The 18,649-nt window shown below is 38.9% G+C and overlaps 1 protein-coding gene and 1 pseudogene across 2 annotated transcripts; both read left to right on the top strand.

The window, feature by feature from the left end:
• Positions 1–304: 304 nt before the first annotated feature.
• On the top strand, positions 305–11,836 carry LOC109112544 (annotated as a pseudogene).
• Positions 11,837–15,189: 3,353 nt separating this feature from the next.
• LOC109112543 (beta-2-microglobulin-like) lies at positions 15,190–17,922 on the top strand. Of its 2 annotated transcripts, none has more exons than XM_042721011.1 (5): positions 15,190–15,282; positions 15,579–15,845; positions 16,172–16,453; positions 17,122–17,235; positions 17,322–17,922. In XM_042721011.1, exons 1-5 carry the CDS (start codon positions 15,213–15,215, stop codon positions 17,342–17,344), a joined length of 756 nt encoding a protein of 251 aa, XP_042576945.1. In that variant the 5' UTR covers positions 15,190–15,212; the 3' UTR covers positions 17,345–17,922. The 2 variants fall into 2 exon arrangements, with proteins under 2 accessions (XP_042576945.1, XP_042576946.1); XM_042721012.1 differs by having other exon boundaries at positions 15,212–15,282; positions 15,686–15,845.
• Positions 17,923–18,649: the final 727 nt, after the last annotated feature.

Below are 18,649 nucleotides of genomic sequence, written 5' to 3'. Positions count from 1 at the left end.
TAATGTACAATGTTATGTAACCAAATATATATATATATACATTATACATATATATATATATATTAAGCTAAATAAATAAACAAATAATGACCTGTCTTAAAGAAATAAAAAGACTAGTCTAAAGCTTTTATGCAACTGGCTACACTTTAAATAACTTTTTTGGGGGGTTTAATCCATAGTTTGTTACTGCAGTTTTATGTTTGCACATGCAGACTCAATGTATCCTATGTTAGAAAAGATTAGCCAGCTGCATGTCAGATGAAAGAGGAAAACCTTTTTTATTCTTCTTAGAGAAACAGCAGTGTCATTGTGTGTGTCAAACTCTGAGTGGATGATGAAAAAACTTTAAAATAACACCTGTTTTTTCACCTCGGTTTAATTTTTCCCTAATGACTGTTCAACTCTAATCTATCAAGATGGAGCTGTACATAACCATTCTCACCCTAACCGCTGTTCTCTCAACTAGTGCTCAATGTAAGTTGAAGTTTTTTAATTTGCTTAGGTACTATTTTCATAAATGATATAATAATGATAAAATAGCAAACTTATAACTAATCACTTGTAACACCTAGTCATTTCAAAAGCTGCTTTTGTGCGTTCATTAGAGTTAAATGTTTTCATTAAATGTTTTCCGTTATAAGATTATTGTGTAAGGTTATCAGAAGTTTTGGTTTATTATTATTTTTTTAAATGCTTTGTTATTATCGACAAGTAGTAATTTTCAAGTATTGATTTTTTTGCAAAACATCTAGCAACTTAATGGGAATATTTGTTCAATATAATAAAAATCAGTAAAAAAAGAAAGTAATACTAAAAAATAGGTAATTTAGGAGTTTTATATGATACATAATATTATTTGAATTGTAAGACAGTATTCACTGAGTCATTATAAGAAATGTATGGAATATTAGAGTCACTCAAACACAGCAGACGTTCTGTAATGGCCACATAACATTTTTGAAATGTAAACAAAGATGTCATCCAAATAGATACTTGAAATCACAGATGCTGGGTTTTAAGAATTCTAACTCAAATATAGTTTAGAAGAATAGTCTTATCTGATTTTGGCTAATGTCGTTAATCATTGGCCTACCAGTAAAATTTCACCAGTTTACATACCAGTTTCAATATTTAAAAAAAATAATACTAAATAAATAAATGAACAATGCAAGTAAAATGAATAAATGTTCTCTAACTTGTCAAAAACATCAAGTTATTGTAGTAGTTCAGCCCTAAAAGCTGTGAGGATATTTACATTGCAATTTTGATGATATGGAAAATCTCTATTGATTGACATCAGCAAGAAATATATTGTATCATTTTCTCAGCTATCCAAAGTAACTGAATTGTCAACCTAAAAAATTAAACTTATTGTATTTTTTTTTATGATGTTGAATTTATTTCAGTTGAACATGAAGCTTTTTCTATATGCTGCATGCTCTGATGTGGAAGAAGAGTTTTACATTGGATATGATGAAGAGGAACTGGGGCATGTCAACTTTAAACAAAAGACAGCAGTAGACACACTACCTGATTTTTTGGGACCAAAAAACATAACATTTCCCAAGTTTTATGAAATCGGTTCTGATGCAATAGTAGGATGCAAACGTGACTTACCAATATTTATTCAAACATTCAAGAGCCTACCACTAGAAATGGGTAAGACATGAATATGTGCTATGAGCCTTTACACGTTTACAGTTTTAAACATGACATTTTAATGTTCACTTTCTTAAGGGTTTATAATGGTTTCATTAAATAACCAATATTACATAAACAACAGTGTGTTATTGCTACATATCAGCAGTGTCCAAAATACAAAATTATAATTAACAAAATGATTCTTACACCACAGGTTCAGTATCTTTTATTGCAATTAAAAAGTGGCCAAACCTCTGTCACTAATTTGAAAACATGATGTTACAACTAGAAATGATGGATTAGGTTATATCTGAGAAGGTAAAGAAAGCAGAATGTGTGTATGTTGCATCACATCTACGAAAATTCAATACAACAGAACCATTCATTTATTCATTTATTCATTCAAGCATGAAACACTGATACATTTTTTTCCCAAAATCATAACACATAAGAACATGAAACTGATATTGGTAATCTATATGATCAAAGGCTTTCTCCTGATCTATAGTAAGCCTGATCTTTTCCGACTGTTAAACAATGGCCCAGTTCAGTGTTGAAACCTTATGGACAAAGTAGTGTAAAAACAATTCAAAGTGCATGTGGGAGCTGTGCATACATTGTAAGCATACACCTCATTCTACACAGAATACCAGGAACACATTTACCACACAAAGTAAACATGAGAACTAACAAGGAGCAACTAAAACACAGAGCTATATACACAAGAAGCAAACAAAGGCAACTAAACTAGACACAGATGAAACTAAAGCCCCTTTCACACTGCACGTCAGACCCGGCAAATTGCCGGAACATTGCCGGGTCGACTTCTGTGTGAATGCAAACATGTCCAGGGATTGATTCCGGGATCGATCCTGGGTCGGGGACCTAGTAACATTGCCGGGTTCAGTCCCGGAACGAGCGCTGTGTGAACAAAAGCCAGAAATCATGACGTGTCGTGGTGTTGATTCGTGTTTATTGCACGACTCTTTTAGTTTGTTTTGAAGGCAGATCAATGTTCGCGACGAAAAAATATGCACAAACTGTAACAAAGCAGAGATCAGTTAGTTCCTCACTTTCCGCGCTGAAGCTGAGATCGTTCGCCAGCTTCAGTGAAAGTTAACGTGCCTAGTGTTTTCGACTCGTACATTACATGTCACACCCTGATATCACGTGTTTTCACGGGACCTTTACAGGTTATGTGTGAACGCACGCACATATTCCGGGTAATCACTGGCAGTGTGAAAGTGCAAAATCTAGCGACCCGGGTACAAATGCCGGGACACATTACCCGTGTATTTGCCGGAATCGCAGTGTGAAAGGGGCTTAAGTAACTAAGGCAAATGACAAAGAGGCCCGGAAGAAGGGCAAAACCAGAGGTAGAGAGGACACAGGAAGAGCCAGAGGGAAGAAGGAGCCCAATCGAACTGACGGGGTGGAAGGCTAAGGCACAGCCAGAGGCCCAGAAGTCTGCGGCAAAACCAGGACAACAAGGAACAAGGGAGTGTGAAACCATGGTGGAGGCAGCAGACTGACAGGCCAAGGTGGTGTCATGGGCCCAGAGACTCCACCTCACAAGGCTGAGCTACTGGTGAAGAAGAAGACTGAGGTGGAGCCGAAGAGCTGGAGGGAGCCAGGGTGAAGCCAAGGAGATGTGCAGCACCAGCAGAGCAGGTGGATCCATGGAAGTGGTAGGAAGGACAAAGGCGTGCGTTTCCAAAAAGCCCTGTTAGCTAACTGTAAGCTGACATTTGTGGTTCTGCTGTTGACCAAGAATCAATTAGCCAGTGCTCTTCTTTTGGCCCCTCGGACAGACCTGGAACAAGATCTGGCCTTGGGATGGATGTGACAACTGGCTCAGGTTTTATGATGGACATAATGACTGGCTCTGGCTCTGTGAATGGAGGGGGCTCTAGAGCTGGGTCCATGGTGGGCGTGGACTCCTCCTTTGGTTCTGGGGGCACAGATATCATCTCTGGTTAGGGTGAGTTTTCCTGTGTATATAAGACAGAGAGGTGGCTGCTAAATTTGGTACTGGTTGCAGGGAGTTGGAGCTGATGCTATAAATTACGCTTGTGGTGGAGGTTCCTCATACCCAAAGGGTGTTTTGAAGGAGGTCAGTCTCCTCATCATATCTCACCAAGACCTGTTATATCATATGTTCCCTGGGTCTTAATAATAATAAAAAATCACTAGTCTTACTCTAGTCTTCAGTGTCACACGATCCTTCAGAAATCTTTCTAATATGCTGATTTGCTGGTCAAAATAAATTTCCTATTACTATCAATGTTGAAAACAAGGTTTCAAAAGGATGCATGACATTATAAAAAGTCTTTACTGACACTTTTAATCAATGTTACAAAAGATTTTGAACTGAATACTGAACTGAATACTTATTTTTTTTTTATAAAACATTTAGCAGCTCAACTGTTTGGTGCATATGGAAGATTAGAGGTGATTGTAACTCTCTTGGAAAATGGCAGAAGTCTGCCGGGGAAACACGGGCCCTGAGGCTATACCGCAGATTTACACATATGGGATCCACTTGGCAAAGCTAGGGCTGGGTCTGCCTTCTCCGAGGGCAGCGCTTGCAGGCTCACCACCTGATCCCTGAAGGGAATAGTGGGAATCTTGGGCACATAGCTGGACCAGGGCCTCAGGATTACCTGGGAGTCAGCCGGCCCAAACTCTAGGCATGAATCATCAACCGAAAATGCATGCAGGTCCCCCACCCTCTTGATGGAGGCCAGTGCAAGCAAGAGCAGAGTTTTCATTAACAGAAACTTCAGCTCAACTGTCTGCAAAGGCTCAAATAGTCTCTGCTGTAGTGCTGTGAGTACTAGAGACAGGTCCCAAGAGGGTATAGAGGGGGGCCATGGAGGATTTAACCTTCTCGCCCCCCTAAGGAACCTGATGACCAGGTCATGCTTTCCCACTGACTTCCCTTCCACGGGGTCGTGGTTGGCAGCAATAGGTGTAGGTCACCTAGAACCTCCACGCCCTGTCCAGAGACCAGACATGAAATTTCCAGAGGTCTGGATGCGGGTGCCATAAGGTGCTCCGTCTCTGAGTCAGTAGATCCTTCCTCAGAGGAATCTGACAAGGAGGAGCAGTCACGAGGAGCATCAGTTCTGGGAACCAGGTTCGAGTGGGCCAATAAGGCGCCACGAGCAGGATCTGCTCTTTTTCCTCCCTGATCTTGTACAGTGTATGTGCGAGAAGGCTCACTGATGGAAACGCATACTTGCGGAGGCCCCGCAGCCAACTGTGTGCCAATGCATCTGTGCTGAGTGTTCCATCGGTCTGGGAGTAAAACAACTGAAAGTGAGAAGTCTCGGCAGAAGCAAAAAGTGCTCTCCTGTCGAGATTTTTGGAAACCAGATTCTCCACCCGGCCCTCCTCCAGGGGAGGGAGAGGTGCATTCACCACCCCCCAAAGAACAGTTCCCTCTTTCTCTGGGTCACCCAGCTTCATGGCACCACTTGCTTGAGGCTGCTGCGGTTGTGGCATGGGAGTGGGGGTGGACGCAATGGGCCACCCTCAGCGATGAGCAGGCTGGGGCGCTGCAGCCGGGGTACGGGTGGAAGCAGCAGCTACCCACCGGGGCAGGACGTGTGCCTCAGTCTGCTTCTGTGCAGCCGAGAACTTCTGGGCCATGTTGTCGACTGTGTCACCGAAGAGTCCAGTCTGGGACACAGGGAACTTGAGGAACCGACTTATCGGTGTCCCTCATGTTGACCAAACACAGGCAGAGGTGATGGTCCTGGAACACAAGTGAACTCGCAGTGAACTCACACGACCCAGAGAACTCGCAGTGACCTTTGTCGCACAGAGTGCGAGGACATTTGTGGTTCGGAGCTCTTTTAGAACTTCCGGATCGTGACCACCCTCGTGCAGGTCCCTCAGTGCTTTAGCCTGAAGAACCAGTGGTTACACTTTTTTTTCAATAGTCTACTTTAGACATTCTACTAACTATATGTAACTTTGTAACTACATGTCAACTAATTCTCCTTAATTTGCAACATGTCTACTAACTCTCAGAGTAGAATGTTAGGGTAGGTTTAAGGTTAGTTGAATAAATTGAAAAAGAAAGTGTTAGAACATATTAAGCAGACAGTCTACTATTACTCTAACTGCTAGTTGGCATGTAGTTGCAATGTTATTTATTGTTAGTAGAATGTCTAAAGTGGACTATTGAAATAAAGTGTTACTGACCAGACGAGTACCTACAGACTCGGGAGGGGAGGCATGGTTCGTCCTGCTCGGTTGAGGTGGTAAATAAGACACAACTGCATCGAAACTGACCACTCCACTGGAGGGCGTATATCCCCTAGCTACACCACTGTTGAGAGTGGAGAGGGAGGAGAAATTAGCAGGTCGGTTTCCAGCAGAAAAAGGTGCCATCCATGATCTGGTAAGCCCCTCATGCATCTCCGGGAAGAACGGCACCAGGGCGGGGTGCTGAGAACCAGCACAGACCACCCTGAAGTGCCAATTGTCCAACCTTGAGGGCTTGAGACACGGTGAAGGTCTCCAGTCAAGCCCTACCCTCACGGCGGCCCAGGAAAGCATTGCCGTCATTTCCAGTTCCGAATCAGGCATTGCTACAGTCTCGGAGGGCAGCAGCGCAGCCAAATCATCCTCTCCAAAATGCTCTGGCTCACCCCCCAATGCAGCGATTGACATCCGGTCGTCGGGAGGAGCGCCAAAGGATACTGCTAGTATGCTCCTTGTAGAGGGCCCAGCACGTTCCACTGGCAGCTCAAGTGGTTGCAGAGTGCAAGAGGAGCAATGGTCCCTCGAGGGTTGGTTCCCTGGAGGGTTTGCCACCACTGTAACCCTCAGACCGCCCATGCCACTGCCTGAAGTAGCCCCCACCTGACTACTGCCATGACAAGAACTAGATCGAGGCAGAGGTAACGGATCTCTGCCCCTTGTAATGTAACGGAGCTTGGCCCGCAGCTTAGAGATGGTCATCTTCCTTCAATGAGAACATGACTCATCCACGAGCGCCACCTCAGTGTGCTTAATGCCCAGACAGGTGAGGCAGCGATTGTGACCATCACCCAGTGGCAGGTAATGACAGAATCGAGGATTGTGAGGTTATACTTTGAGGTGGTGATGAGATTTTGAGAATTGCACTGTTGAAGGTTTGTTTATGGATAGAGAAAACATTGTTTTTTAAAAGGAGTAAAATTTGTATGATCTTTTAGGGAAAGAGCTCTTTTAGCGTGCTGAAGCGCACAGGAGAGATGGCCGCCTGCAACAAAAACGGGGTAGTGCAGCCCCGTGTGTGCAACACACTCAACATGGGAAACCACCACCGCAGAAGCGCAGTACCACCAACACTAAGAGCTCTCAAAGAGCGCGCTGAACTCTTTCAGTCTTCTTCTCTCAGTAGAGTAGTCAGGAGCAGAACGATGTGATCGCTCAGCTCCGAAGCGAAAAGCTGAATATGCATTGCACCTGCTGCCTACTTATACTCATGCTGTGATCAGCGGCAGCTGGATGCAATCATCACATGCCAATGTACACATTTAGTTACACTCAAAGTGGATTGGTCTCTCTAAGCAAGATCCCAATTCGTCGGTCACTGACGTGACTCGGAGTGACCGACTGAAAGGGAACAACAAGAATAATCACAAAAAACTAAATTACATTCTAAAATATATTAAAAGAGAAAAAGCTACTTTAAATTGTAAAAGTATTCCACAATTATCAAGCATATCATTAGTTCTCACGGTCAAGCTTGCATCTGCTGACTGTCAGTTGACCCACATTTACCTATAGGAATATGACACCCTTCCGTGATCACCATTCAGTATTATCACCAGATTTATTGTGTTGCACAGGAGCTAATTAGTCTCCATTCTCTCCTCTTCAGTCAGGACTCAGTGTTCTGATATACCTCTTTGAGCCAGACATTTATCTTCATTTAAATGTCATTTATCTTGCTTTATGGTGTTTCCTTAAACAGTTGTCATTAAGAACATTAAAGACATCTGTAATATTTTACTTAAGGCTTTCCTTTTTAATTGGTAAATGCTTGTTGCATAAGTTTTTCAGGAATTGGCAACATGCTTGTTGCTTTAAGCTAATAACTGCATTTAAAGGGGCATGCTGCTCTTTTCCACTGCTTGTAACAGAAAAGCAACGCTTTGCTGCCACGTTCACCCTGTAAGTTTGTGGTTGGGAAAGGTTGGCAAATGGTGTTGTTTGGGGGGGATCACTGCTGCACTCACTGCTCTTATGCATGCTAGGCTGGTTGGGGATTTCTTGCCCAGAACAGAACCATACTGTCAATACAAACTGTATGTTAATCAAGTATAGAGTTAGTTCTGGCAGGTCACGTTAGTCAAGAGTGCATCAGTTTACTATCAGCGCTGGTTCTGTTCTGTTTACCCTGAATGGGTTATCGCTGTGCTGCTGTTATTAATTTTTTTTGGGTCAAATAAATGCAGCCTTGGTGTAACAAGAAAAAATACCTAAAGATTCCAATCTTTTGAATGTTATGTGTGTAAAACATGTACTCCGTGTCATAAAGTTGTGCCTCAAATGTTTATATAATGCATATTAAGATATCTTTGCTTACTCTACTGAACTACAGAATGAATGAATAAAGTTTTCTGTGTTTAGATCTAGATGCACCCCAGACATCCATCTATCCATAAGTTGATGTATATATGGGTTTTTGTAGAGCTCTCATCTGTCATGCGACTGGCTTCTATCCTCCATCTGTCAACATCTCATGGACTAAGAATAATGTTATTGTGACAGAGGGCATAAGTTTAAGTCAGTACCGTCCAAGGACAGATGATACATTCAACATCTTCTCCACTCTTAAGTTCACACCTGCTGAAGGAGACATTTACAGCTGTACTGTGAACCACAAAGCCCTCCAAGGTCAACCTCAGACCAAAATATGGGGTTAGTGTGATTTTCAAATAGAATGGACAATATTACAGCTTTTTGTTGTTGTTGGCCCATCTTTATATTAAGTGTCCCTAATATCTGTGTACTTGCATAGTAACTATATGTGTACGTAGTATGTAACAGTGTAAGTACACATTGGTACATAGTATCTACAGCTGTAATATTTCTGTAACCACACACATGTAACAACCCTCAGGATGGTTTGTGTTAGTACAAACCCGATTCCAAAAAAGTTGGGACACTGTACAAATTGTGAATAAAAAATGCAATGATGTGAAAGTTTCAAATTTTTATATTTTATTCAGAATACAACATAGATGACATATCAAATGTTTAAACTGAGAAAATATATCATTTTAAGGAAAAAATAAGTTGATTTTAAATTTCATGGCATCAACACATCTCAAAAAAGTTGGGACAAGGCCATGTTTACATGTGTGGCATCCCCTCTTCTTTTTATAACAGTCTGCAAATGTCTGGGGACTGAGGAGACAAGTTGCTCAAGTTAAGGAATAGGAATGTTGTCCCATTCTTGTCTAATACAAGCTTCTAGTTGCTCAACTGCCTTAGGTCTTCTTTGTCGCATCTTCCTCTTTATGATGCGCCAAATGTTTTCTATGGGTGAAAGATCTGGACTGCAGGCTGACCATTTCAGTACCCGGATCCTTCTCCTACGCAGCCATGATGTTGTAATTGATGCAGTATGTGGTCTGGCATTGTCATGTTGGAAAATGCAAGGTCTTCCCTGAAAGAGACGACGTCTGGATGGGAGCATGTGTTGTTCTAGAACTTGGATATACCTTTGATGGTGCCTTTCCAGATGTGTAAGCTGCCCATGCCACACGCACTCATGCAACCCCATACCATCAGAGATGTAGGCTTCTTAACTGAGCGCTGATAACAACTTGGGTTATCCTTGTCCACTTTAGTCCAGATGATATGGTGTCCCAGTTTTTCAAAAAGAACTTTAAATTTGGATTCGTCTGACCACAGAACAGTTTTCCACTTTGCCACAGTCCATTTTAAATGAGCCTTGGCCCAGAGAAAACGCCTGCGCTTCTGGATCATGTTTAGATATGGCTTCTTTTTTGACCTATAGAGTTTTAGCCGGCAACGTCGAATGGCACGGTGGATTGTGTTCACCGACAATGTTTTCTAGAAGTATTCCTGAGCCCATGTTGTGATTTCCATTACAGTAGCATTCCTGTATGTGATGCAGTGCCGTCTAAGGGCCCGAAGATCACGGGCATCCAGTATGGTTTTTCCGGCCTTGACCCTTACGCACAGAGACTGTTCCAGATTCTCTGAATCTTTGGATGATATTATGCACTGTAGATGATGATAACTTCAAGCTCTTTGCAATTTTCCTCTGAGAAACTCCTTTCTGATAATGCGCCACTATTTTTCGCCACAGCATTGGTGGAATTGGTGATCCTCTGCCCATCTTGACTTCTGAGAGACACTGCCACTCTGAGAGGCTTTTTTATACCCAATCATATTGCCAATTGACCTAATAAGTTGCAAAATGGTCCTCCAGCTGTTCCTTATATGTACATTTAACTTTTCCGGCCTCTTATTGCAACCTGTCCCAACTTTTTTGGAATGTGTAGCTCTCATGAAATCCAAAATGAGCCTATATTTGGCATGACATTTCAAAATGTCTCACTTTCAACATTTGATATGTTATCTATATTCTATTGTGAATAAAATATAAGTTTATGAGATTTGTAAATTATTCCATTCCTTTTTTTACTCACAATTTGTTCAGTGTCCCAACTTTTTTGGAATCGGGTTTGTATTTGTGTGTAACAGGACATTGGTAACAACACTTTTTTCACTTACACTAAGTACTCGTGTAACAGGAATTATATAACTACATTTTGTAACAACAATATGTATAAGAGTAATTGGAACCATTTGATCCAGGGGTGGAGATGGGTAGGTTTAAGGGTGGAAATGGGATCCATGGGGTGGAGATGGGTAGGTTTAGGGATAAACCTACCCTAAAATATATTTAGTAAAGTGGGAGGAGTTGGATCTCGAGTTCGAGTTGGTGCACTCCAGTAACTCCACAGGAACTGTCCACTTAATATAAAGTGTAACATTCTGGACACCAACCACAATTTATATGTAAAGCCTAACTTACTGGTCGCTGCTGTGTAACATCAGAGTAATTACATGATAAATCTAATATAAAGTGTAACACTGTCTTTACCAAAAAGTGTTGTTAGTCCTGATACACGTTTGTACTTACACATACCATTCAGTGGATTGTTACATGTGTAGTTACACAAACATTAGAGCTGTAGATACTATGTACCAATGTGTACTTACACTGTGGTTACATACTACGTACACGTCTATTTACTATGTAAGTACACAGGTATTAGGGACACATTATAAAGTGGGACCAAATTACTTGTTAATCTTTTATCCCATGGATTTATCTTCCAGATGTAGATGTTGCCCTCCCAAGTGTTGGTCCAGCAGTGTTTTGTGGAGTAGGTCTGACTCTTGGGCTGTTGGGAGTCATTTTGGGAACATTCTTCCTCATTAAAGGACACAACTGTCACTGACTTATGAAGCCTTGGAAGCAAACTTTGAAAATATCTGTTAATTGTTTTTATAACTGAGCACTTTGAAAATAATAACAATTGTCACTTTTCATTCTACATGACAAGTGACAATTGATGCTAAAGGTATACCTTTGGATTAAATCAACCTTTTATTGCCTCTCAAATACTTCAAAGCATGATAAACCTTACTTACTGTGTAACACTAAACATGCATATAAGGGATAGTTTACCCAAAACTGAAAAATCTGTTATTCTGTCATTATAAATCTCAAAAAGCCTTTAACTGATTTTTCTTAAATCTTACACATCACATTTGCAATTCATAAGAAGTAATCTATACTCTCATCACATGGTCATAAATTATTTTTAATAACATTGATTAAAAAACACTTTCTCAGTAACATATAGACATTTGAAAATGAGATGTAAATGAATCTTAAATCACATTAGTGTAATTATTGTAATTCATATATATTCAGAAGCTTAGTATTTTCTTCTTTGACAAAAATTTTTTTTTTTAATCATTCTGTGTCATAATTTTCAGTCATTTTCCTGGGTTTTAGTTTCCTTGATGATTCATTGTTTGATTACCTGTTGCACCTGTTAATTAGTTTCTCTGTGTATTTAAGCATTGTGTTTTCTTCTGTTCTTGATGTGATCTTGTCATTATAAAGTTAGTTGTGCCAGTGTGTTTTGTGTCTTTTCGTTTAACGGCACTGTTTGTATTTAGATCCAGCTCTTTATTTTGCGTTATTGCAACATACGCATGGCAGTTGTAGAACGTAGGCAAAATGCACTAAAGAAACAGACAAACCTTTGGCTAAATCTGTGCCTACATTTGATTTAATTGTGTAATGTGGGATGTCAGAGTTATCCAAGTTTTCATTCAAATAGCCAAAAACCTCATGCATCCATAACCTATTTGAACTAATTGTATTTAAATATAATTAGTATGGGATTCAGATTTTTTTAATAGAAAAACAATTTAGGGGCTTATTGATTGGGTGTCTTGCATAAATCATGACGATGAGACCAGCTTTGGAAGTAGAAAATGTACAAAAAATAAAAGAGAAGCTGAATTATTGATTGGAAGCATCCAAATATGCCTTTTATAGCAGACTAAGAAATATTATGTGAAAAGAGTAAAATGTCCAAATTCACAGTGTTAATAAAACTGTAGATGAAAAGTAGACCTCCTGAGATTACTTACAAAGTCTGGTGAGTTTTGAAGTGCATACAAAGGATGCTTTACGCATAAGGAAAGGATTCATAAATGGTGAGTAAGCGAAGCAACTCAGTGTGGTTCACATGATAGTATCAACATGGTTGATGTAGTATGTCCAAATTGCATTTGGGCTACACACATTTGCAGTGCAAACTGTGTAGGTTCCCCGCATGAGTGAAGGTGGGGCCCCTCACAGCATCAAATCAGTCTACAAGTGCGTGCCAGTTGCTATAGTTTATTTTGCATCAAAACTATTTTCTTCTATCTGTATAAAACGATTTGTTTGTCTTTAACAAATGTTAATACAACTAACTCTTGACAATGTTTTACATTCTACCCATAAATGTTATAGTGAAACATGTTCTTAAAACGCAGCTAGTGAAGGAATGCAATTAAAGTAATTTGTTAGGTTTTTTTTATTTTTATTATTTTTTTATTATCATTTATTTTCAAGCTAAATGTTTGCTGCATGGTTCAAACAATCTGATGCAAATCCTTCACATTTTACTTATTATTCAGAACAGAACAAAATTAAAATCATAAATAAAAGCAGCTTTAAAATTATACTACAAATTTATATATACAATTAAATAATAAAACATGAATCAGAATATGGTGACAAGCCAATCAGCTAATCAACTTAAAACACCTCCAAAGGTTTCCTGAACCTTCAAAATGGTTTCTCAGTTTGGTTCACTAGGCTACACAATCATGGAGAAGACTGCTGATCTGACAGCTGTCCAGAAGACAATCATTGACACCCTTCACAAGGAGGGTAAGACACAAACATTCATTGCCAAAGAAGCTGGATGTTCACAGAGTGCTGTATCCAAGCATGTTAACAGAAAGTTGAGTGGAAGAAAAAAAAATGTGGAAGAAAAAGATGCACAACCAACCGAGAGAACCGCAGCCTTATGAGGATTGTCAAGCAAAATGGATTCAAGAATTTGAGTGAACTTTACAAGGAATGGACTGAGGCTGGGGTCAAGGCATCAAGAGCCACAACACACAGACGTGTCAAGGAATTTGGCTACAGTTGTCGTATTCCTCTTGTTAAGCCACTCCTGAGGCGTCTTACCTGGGCTAAGGAGAAGAAGAACTGGACTGTTGCCCAGTGGTCCAAAGTCCTCTTTTCAGATGAGAGCAAGTTTTGTATTTCATTTGGAAACCAAGGAGTCTGGAGGAAGGGTGAGAAGCTCATAGCCCAAGTTGCTTGAAGTCCAGTGTTACGTTTCCACAGTCTGTGATGATTTGGGGTGCAGCTGGTGTTGGTCCTTTGTGTTTTTTGAAAACCAAAGTCACTGCATGGTTTACCAAGAAATTTTGGAGCACTTCATGTTTCCTTCTGCTGACCAGCTTATTTAATTTTCCATTTTCCAGCAGGATTTGGCACCTGCCCCACACTGCCAAAAGCAGCAAAAGTTGGTTAAATGACCATGGTGTTGGTGTGCTTGACTGGCCAGCAAACTCACCAGACCTGAACCCCAGAGAGAATCTATGGGGTACTGTCAAGAGGAAAATGAGAAACAAGAGACCAAACAATGCAGATGAGCTGAAGGTTTCATTTTTCAGCAGGATTTGGCACCAGCCCACCTCAGCAGTGCCACAAACTGATCACCTCCATGCCACGCCGAATTGAGGCAGTAATTAAAGCAAAAGGAGCCCCTACCAAGTATTGAGTACATGTAGAGTAAATGGAATTGATTTAGTGAAGGACAACAATTCACTAAAAATGTTTTTTTTTTTTTATTGGTCTTTTGAAGCATTCTAATTTGTTGAGGTAGTGATTTGGTGGGTTTTTGTTAAATATGAGCCAAAATCATCACAATTAGACTTAGACTACTTCAGTCTGTGTGTATTGAATTTATTTAAAACAAGAGTTTCACAATTTGAGTTGAATTACTGAAATAAATGAACTTTTCCACGACATTCTAATTTATTGAGAAGCACCTGTATGTCATTTTATTCTGTTTTCATTCCTTCACAAAAGTGCTGCAAGTGTGTGACCATGTATTTGCGCATGGATTAAACCCCTGAAGGAAAAAAAAAAGTTTTTTTAATGGATCACATACACGTATCCATTCTAATTAAGTTTAAATCTAATTTAACAATATCATTTTGTTAACGGTTAATAATCAGTTCACAAGCTGGTCTGTCAGGTCAACTTTTAGGGAGGCCCCCCACCACACAAGGTCCCCTTGCAGTGTGTGCCCTGCGTGCCCATCCACTACACCACTGCACATACATAGGCCTACGGTTTTCAACGTCACATACCTAGCCAGAGTCAGAGTCAGTGTGCAATTTTGAATGCATCCTTTCTCTTAGATAACAACCTTTCCGGTTCTTTCAGAGCGTTACAAATGTCAGTCATTGTTTGCGGATACCACTGAAATTAATGTTTCTTGTTTCCTTCTCAGTGTACTGCCATATTACAGCTCCTTTCAATCTGTAGTCATAAAAAAAAAAAAAAAAAAGATTAATTGATTGATTTCTGGAAACCTGATAGATTTGTTAATAACCGGTATTTCAAAAGTCACTGTATACTTCCTTAGTGTGTTAGTCACTAATATTATACAGTATTTGTTAATAAAGTTACCAAGGTTTTTCAATAGAGTCAGAGTTCAATAGTTTCTTTAAGAAAAGAAAAAAATCCACACCACAGTTTTATTTAAATTGATAATTGGATGGAGTTTGTGATGATGATAATTGAAAGCAGGATACTACCTAGTAACATCTGATGTTTATACCTGGAGTAACTGGTTGGACAATCACCTCAAACGTCCACCTGACATGAACATAAAGCACTGGCAACATGCAGCTGGGATTCAGTGCTTGTGAAAATGTCACTGCTACAGTACTTGAGTTGTCATCTCATCTTGACACTGTCTGTATTGACTGGAGCAAAAAGTGGTAAGATGAGAGTAATACAACTGAGTATCAACAATAACTGCATTAGTAGTAGATGTAAATGATTTAAATGATATACTTCAGCATGTTTTTTAGAAGGGTGACTTGTATGATTGTCCTCTGAGGATGGATTCTCTATAATATATTACTTAAAACTGTTTGTGGACAGCATAATTTGACATATGACTGTACTCCACAGATTCATCTTTCCCTGTGAATTACTTCTAAAAGTTCCTCTCTTTTTTTTCTTGTTGTCATATTTATCTGACAGAACTGTGATTGTTCTGCTTCTTTTTCAGCTGATGACTATTACATAAGACGGTCAAGATGTATCTACAGCTCTCCTGATTTCAGTGACATGGTGTATATTGACAGTTTTTATTTAAATAAATTTCTATTCACACAGTTCAACAGTACTTTGAGGAAGTTTGTGGGGTTTAGCGAGATCGGAATGAGAGTTGCAGAGGGATGGAATAATAGCCCCTTTTTGCTAACAGAGAGAGCTGGTGTTACTGTATGCAAATTTATTTTTAAAACCGAGGACACACCTGACCTTATTAAAGTAGGTAAGTGGCTCAAAACTCCTCTGAGACTTTTACTGTCACTCATAGAAATCCTTTTTTTTTTTATATATATAAACATTTGTGTTATTTCTATATGAGCATATACTAACTGGAAAACAATTATTAATGGATTTTTTTTAATGTTATGAGTGATCTACTCTAACATCTAAGAATTAAATAAACCTATTTTGAGTAAAAATTATTTCTATTTCTCTGCTTTGTTCAAATGCCACTTCTTATGTCAAACACCCCAACCTGCAATACACGCACACATACATATGAGAAATGCATTGGACTGCATATTTATAACGTTGCTCTCTTTGATTCAGTGAAACCAAAAGTTAAGCTCAGTTCAGTGACACAGGCTGGTGGCAGACATCCAGCTGTGTTAATGTGCAGCGCATATGAATTTTATCCTCCGCACATCAAAGTTTCCTGGCTGAGAGATGGTAAACCAGTGACCTCTGAAGTGACCTCCACTATGGAGATGGCTGATGGTGATTGGTACTACCAAATTCACTCTGAGCTGGAGTACACTCCCAAATCTGGAGAGAAGATCTCCTGTATGGTTGAGCATGCTAGCTTCAATAAACCCATGATCTATGACTGGGGTAAGATGAGACACACAGGCCTGGTTTCACAGACGGGGCTTAGACTAAACTAGGATTTAGGCCATAGTTCAATTAGGACATTTAGGTATTTTTTTATAAACGTATGTTTGAAAAAAAAAAAAAAAACAGTAGTTGTGTCCCTCCTGAGAGAAAACAGTGGCACTGGTATATTTTAAGATCAGTCAGTGTGAGTTTCTTTCAGTTGAAACAGCTCAGACTTACATTTCAGTCTGGGACTAGGCTTAAGACTTGTCTGTGAAACCGGGGGCTACTGTCATATCATAACTGTATTTGTGGTAAGCATATTTGGATATATGTGACTCTGGACCACAAAACCAATCTTAAGTGTAAATTTTTCAAAATTGAGATTTATGCATTAACTGAAAGCTGAATAAATAATATTTCCATTGATATGTGGGGTATTTTAGGATAGGACAATATTTGGCTGAGATACAACTATTTGAAAATCTGGAACCTGAGGGTGCAAAAAAATCTAAATACTGAGAAAATCGCTTTTGAAGTTGTCCAAATGAATTCTTAACAATGCATATTACTAATCAAAACTTAAGTTTGTATTTTTGGCTATTGCTACAAATATACCCCAGAGACTTAAGACTGGTTTTGTGCTCCAGGGTCACATATTATATTTGACGTACTGTACTCCACAGATCCGTCTCTCCTTGAGTATGAGAGGAATAAAGTTGCTATTGGAGCCTCTGGTCTGGTGCTGGGAATCATCATCACAGCTACTGGACTCATTTACTTCAAGAAGAAATCAACAGGTATGTGGAGATGAGAATAATTCAGTACATTGTAATAATTCATTGTACATGCATGTAACTTGTTAATCATTTATTTTCTTTGACAGGAAGGGCCCTAGTACCTCAGTAATGATGGTAGATTGCTCATTCAATTTTGAGAACTCACTTTGATAATTATACATATTTTCATTCTTAATTATGACTGCAAGGGGACAAATAATGAAAAATGTACAGTTTGCATGGAGCTTTGTGACATGATCACAGCTTATTAGTCTCCAGTTATGTCTGTTTTTAGTGTGCTGTGAATTGTAATCATCTGTGGTTTTCAATCCTGGTCCTGGGGACATTTTCTGTCACTCTTATCTGACACACTCAGGTTATGTTTATGCATTTTTTAAATAGTTTTGAATACAGAGAACAATGTTATCAAAACAATTCCTGTTCACACGGATACACAAAAACGACATAAAATGCTGTATAATGCATCCCAGACCAGCAGTTGCCAGTCACTTTGTAAAGAAACAAAACACGCCTGCACACATACACATTCTTCTACAGAGTCAAGATGCATGCACATGACATCACTGCTTTCACAAACAATGTTTTAATAACTATTCTGTGTGATTTATCATAGACAGTTATTCTACTAGTAGCACTGTCATGAAGATGTTTTATCATTAAATTCATTCAGCTATTTTAAAACACAGCAAATGCTGTTTTCTAGTCTTATTTGTAAATTTGAAAAAAAAAAACATGAAAACAAGTATGAAATATAATTAATAATTAATATAATCAATAAATCCTTATTTATTATTCAGAAACAAATATTATATATGTATATGAAAAATTGAGCACATTTAAAAAAAAAAAAAAAATAAATAAATAAATTAACACATGCCTGACAATGTTCCTTAGCTGTTCTAAAATTGAAGCTTATTTCCAGGTGCCTTTAATAAATGCTTAAATGAATGTGATCTGGTGATCAGAATTACTGTGAGTTTGCTGTTGTATCCCATATAATTATAACACTTAGTCTTTCAATAACGGTCTAATGTCTGCATTATACTATGACAAGATCATAAAACTGTCCATACTACTGAAATGTGCCAGACAAAAATGTTCAGAGCAGACCTTAGCAGTTCGTCCCAATTTGTTCAGTAACTTTGATTTTTCTTAACGTTACTGTTTTGACTATCTAATGCGCAGAAATGTTTGTTACAAAAAAGTTTTACATTTTCAGTATGTGACGTCATTTTAACCTTGTCATTTCTAGTGTGTGTATATAGGTGAACATGATTTCACTGACCATATAGAAATTGGTTTAGTATTTACACTATTTAAAAATATTGTGTGTATATATATATATATATATATATATATATATATATATATATATATATATATATATATATATATAAAATACATTTTTGTCAAC

Source organism: Cyprinus carpio, chromosome B3 (genome assembly GCF_018340385.1).
Source record: "Cyprinus carpio isolate SPL01 chromosome B3, ASM1834038v1, whole genome shotgun sequence".
NCBI lineage: Eukaryota > Metazoa > Chordata > Actinopteri > Cypriniformes > Cyprinidae > Cyprinus > Cyprinus carpio.
Note: the sequence above shows the minus strand (reverse complement) of the source record. Positions and strands in the feature narration are given on the sequence as shown.

What these genes read in the sequence shown, in the direction of transcription:
- LOC109112543 (XM_042721011.1), top strand. Translation starts at nt 15,213, where the DNA reads ATGTCACTGCTACAGTACTTGAGTTGTCATCTCATCTTGACACTGTCT. An exon ending in ATTGACTGGAGCAAAAAGTG is followed by an intron (nt 15,283 to 15,578) that starts GTAAGATGAGAG and finishes CTTCTTTTTCAG; the next exon opens with CTGATGACTATTACATAAGA. An exon ending in CTTCAAGAAGAAATCAACAG is followed by an intron (nt 17,236 to 17,321) that starts GTATGTGGAGAT and finishes TTTCTTTGACAG; the next exon opens with GAAGGGCCCTAGTACCTCAG.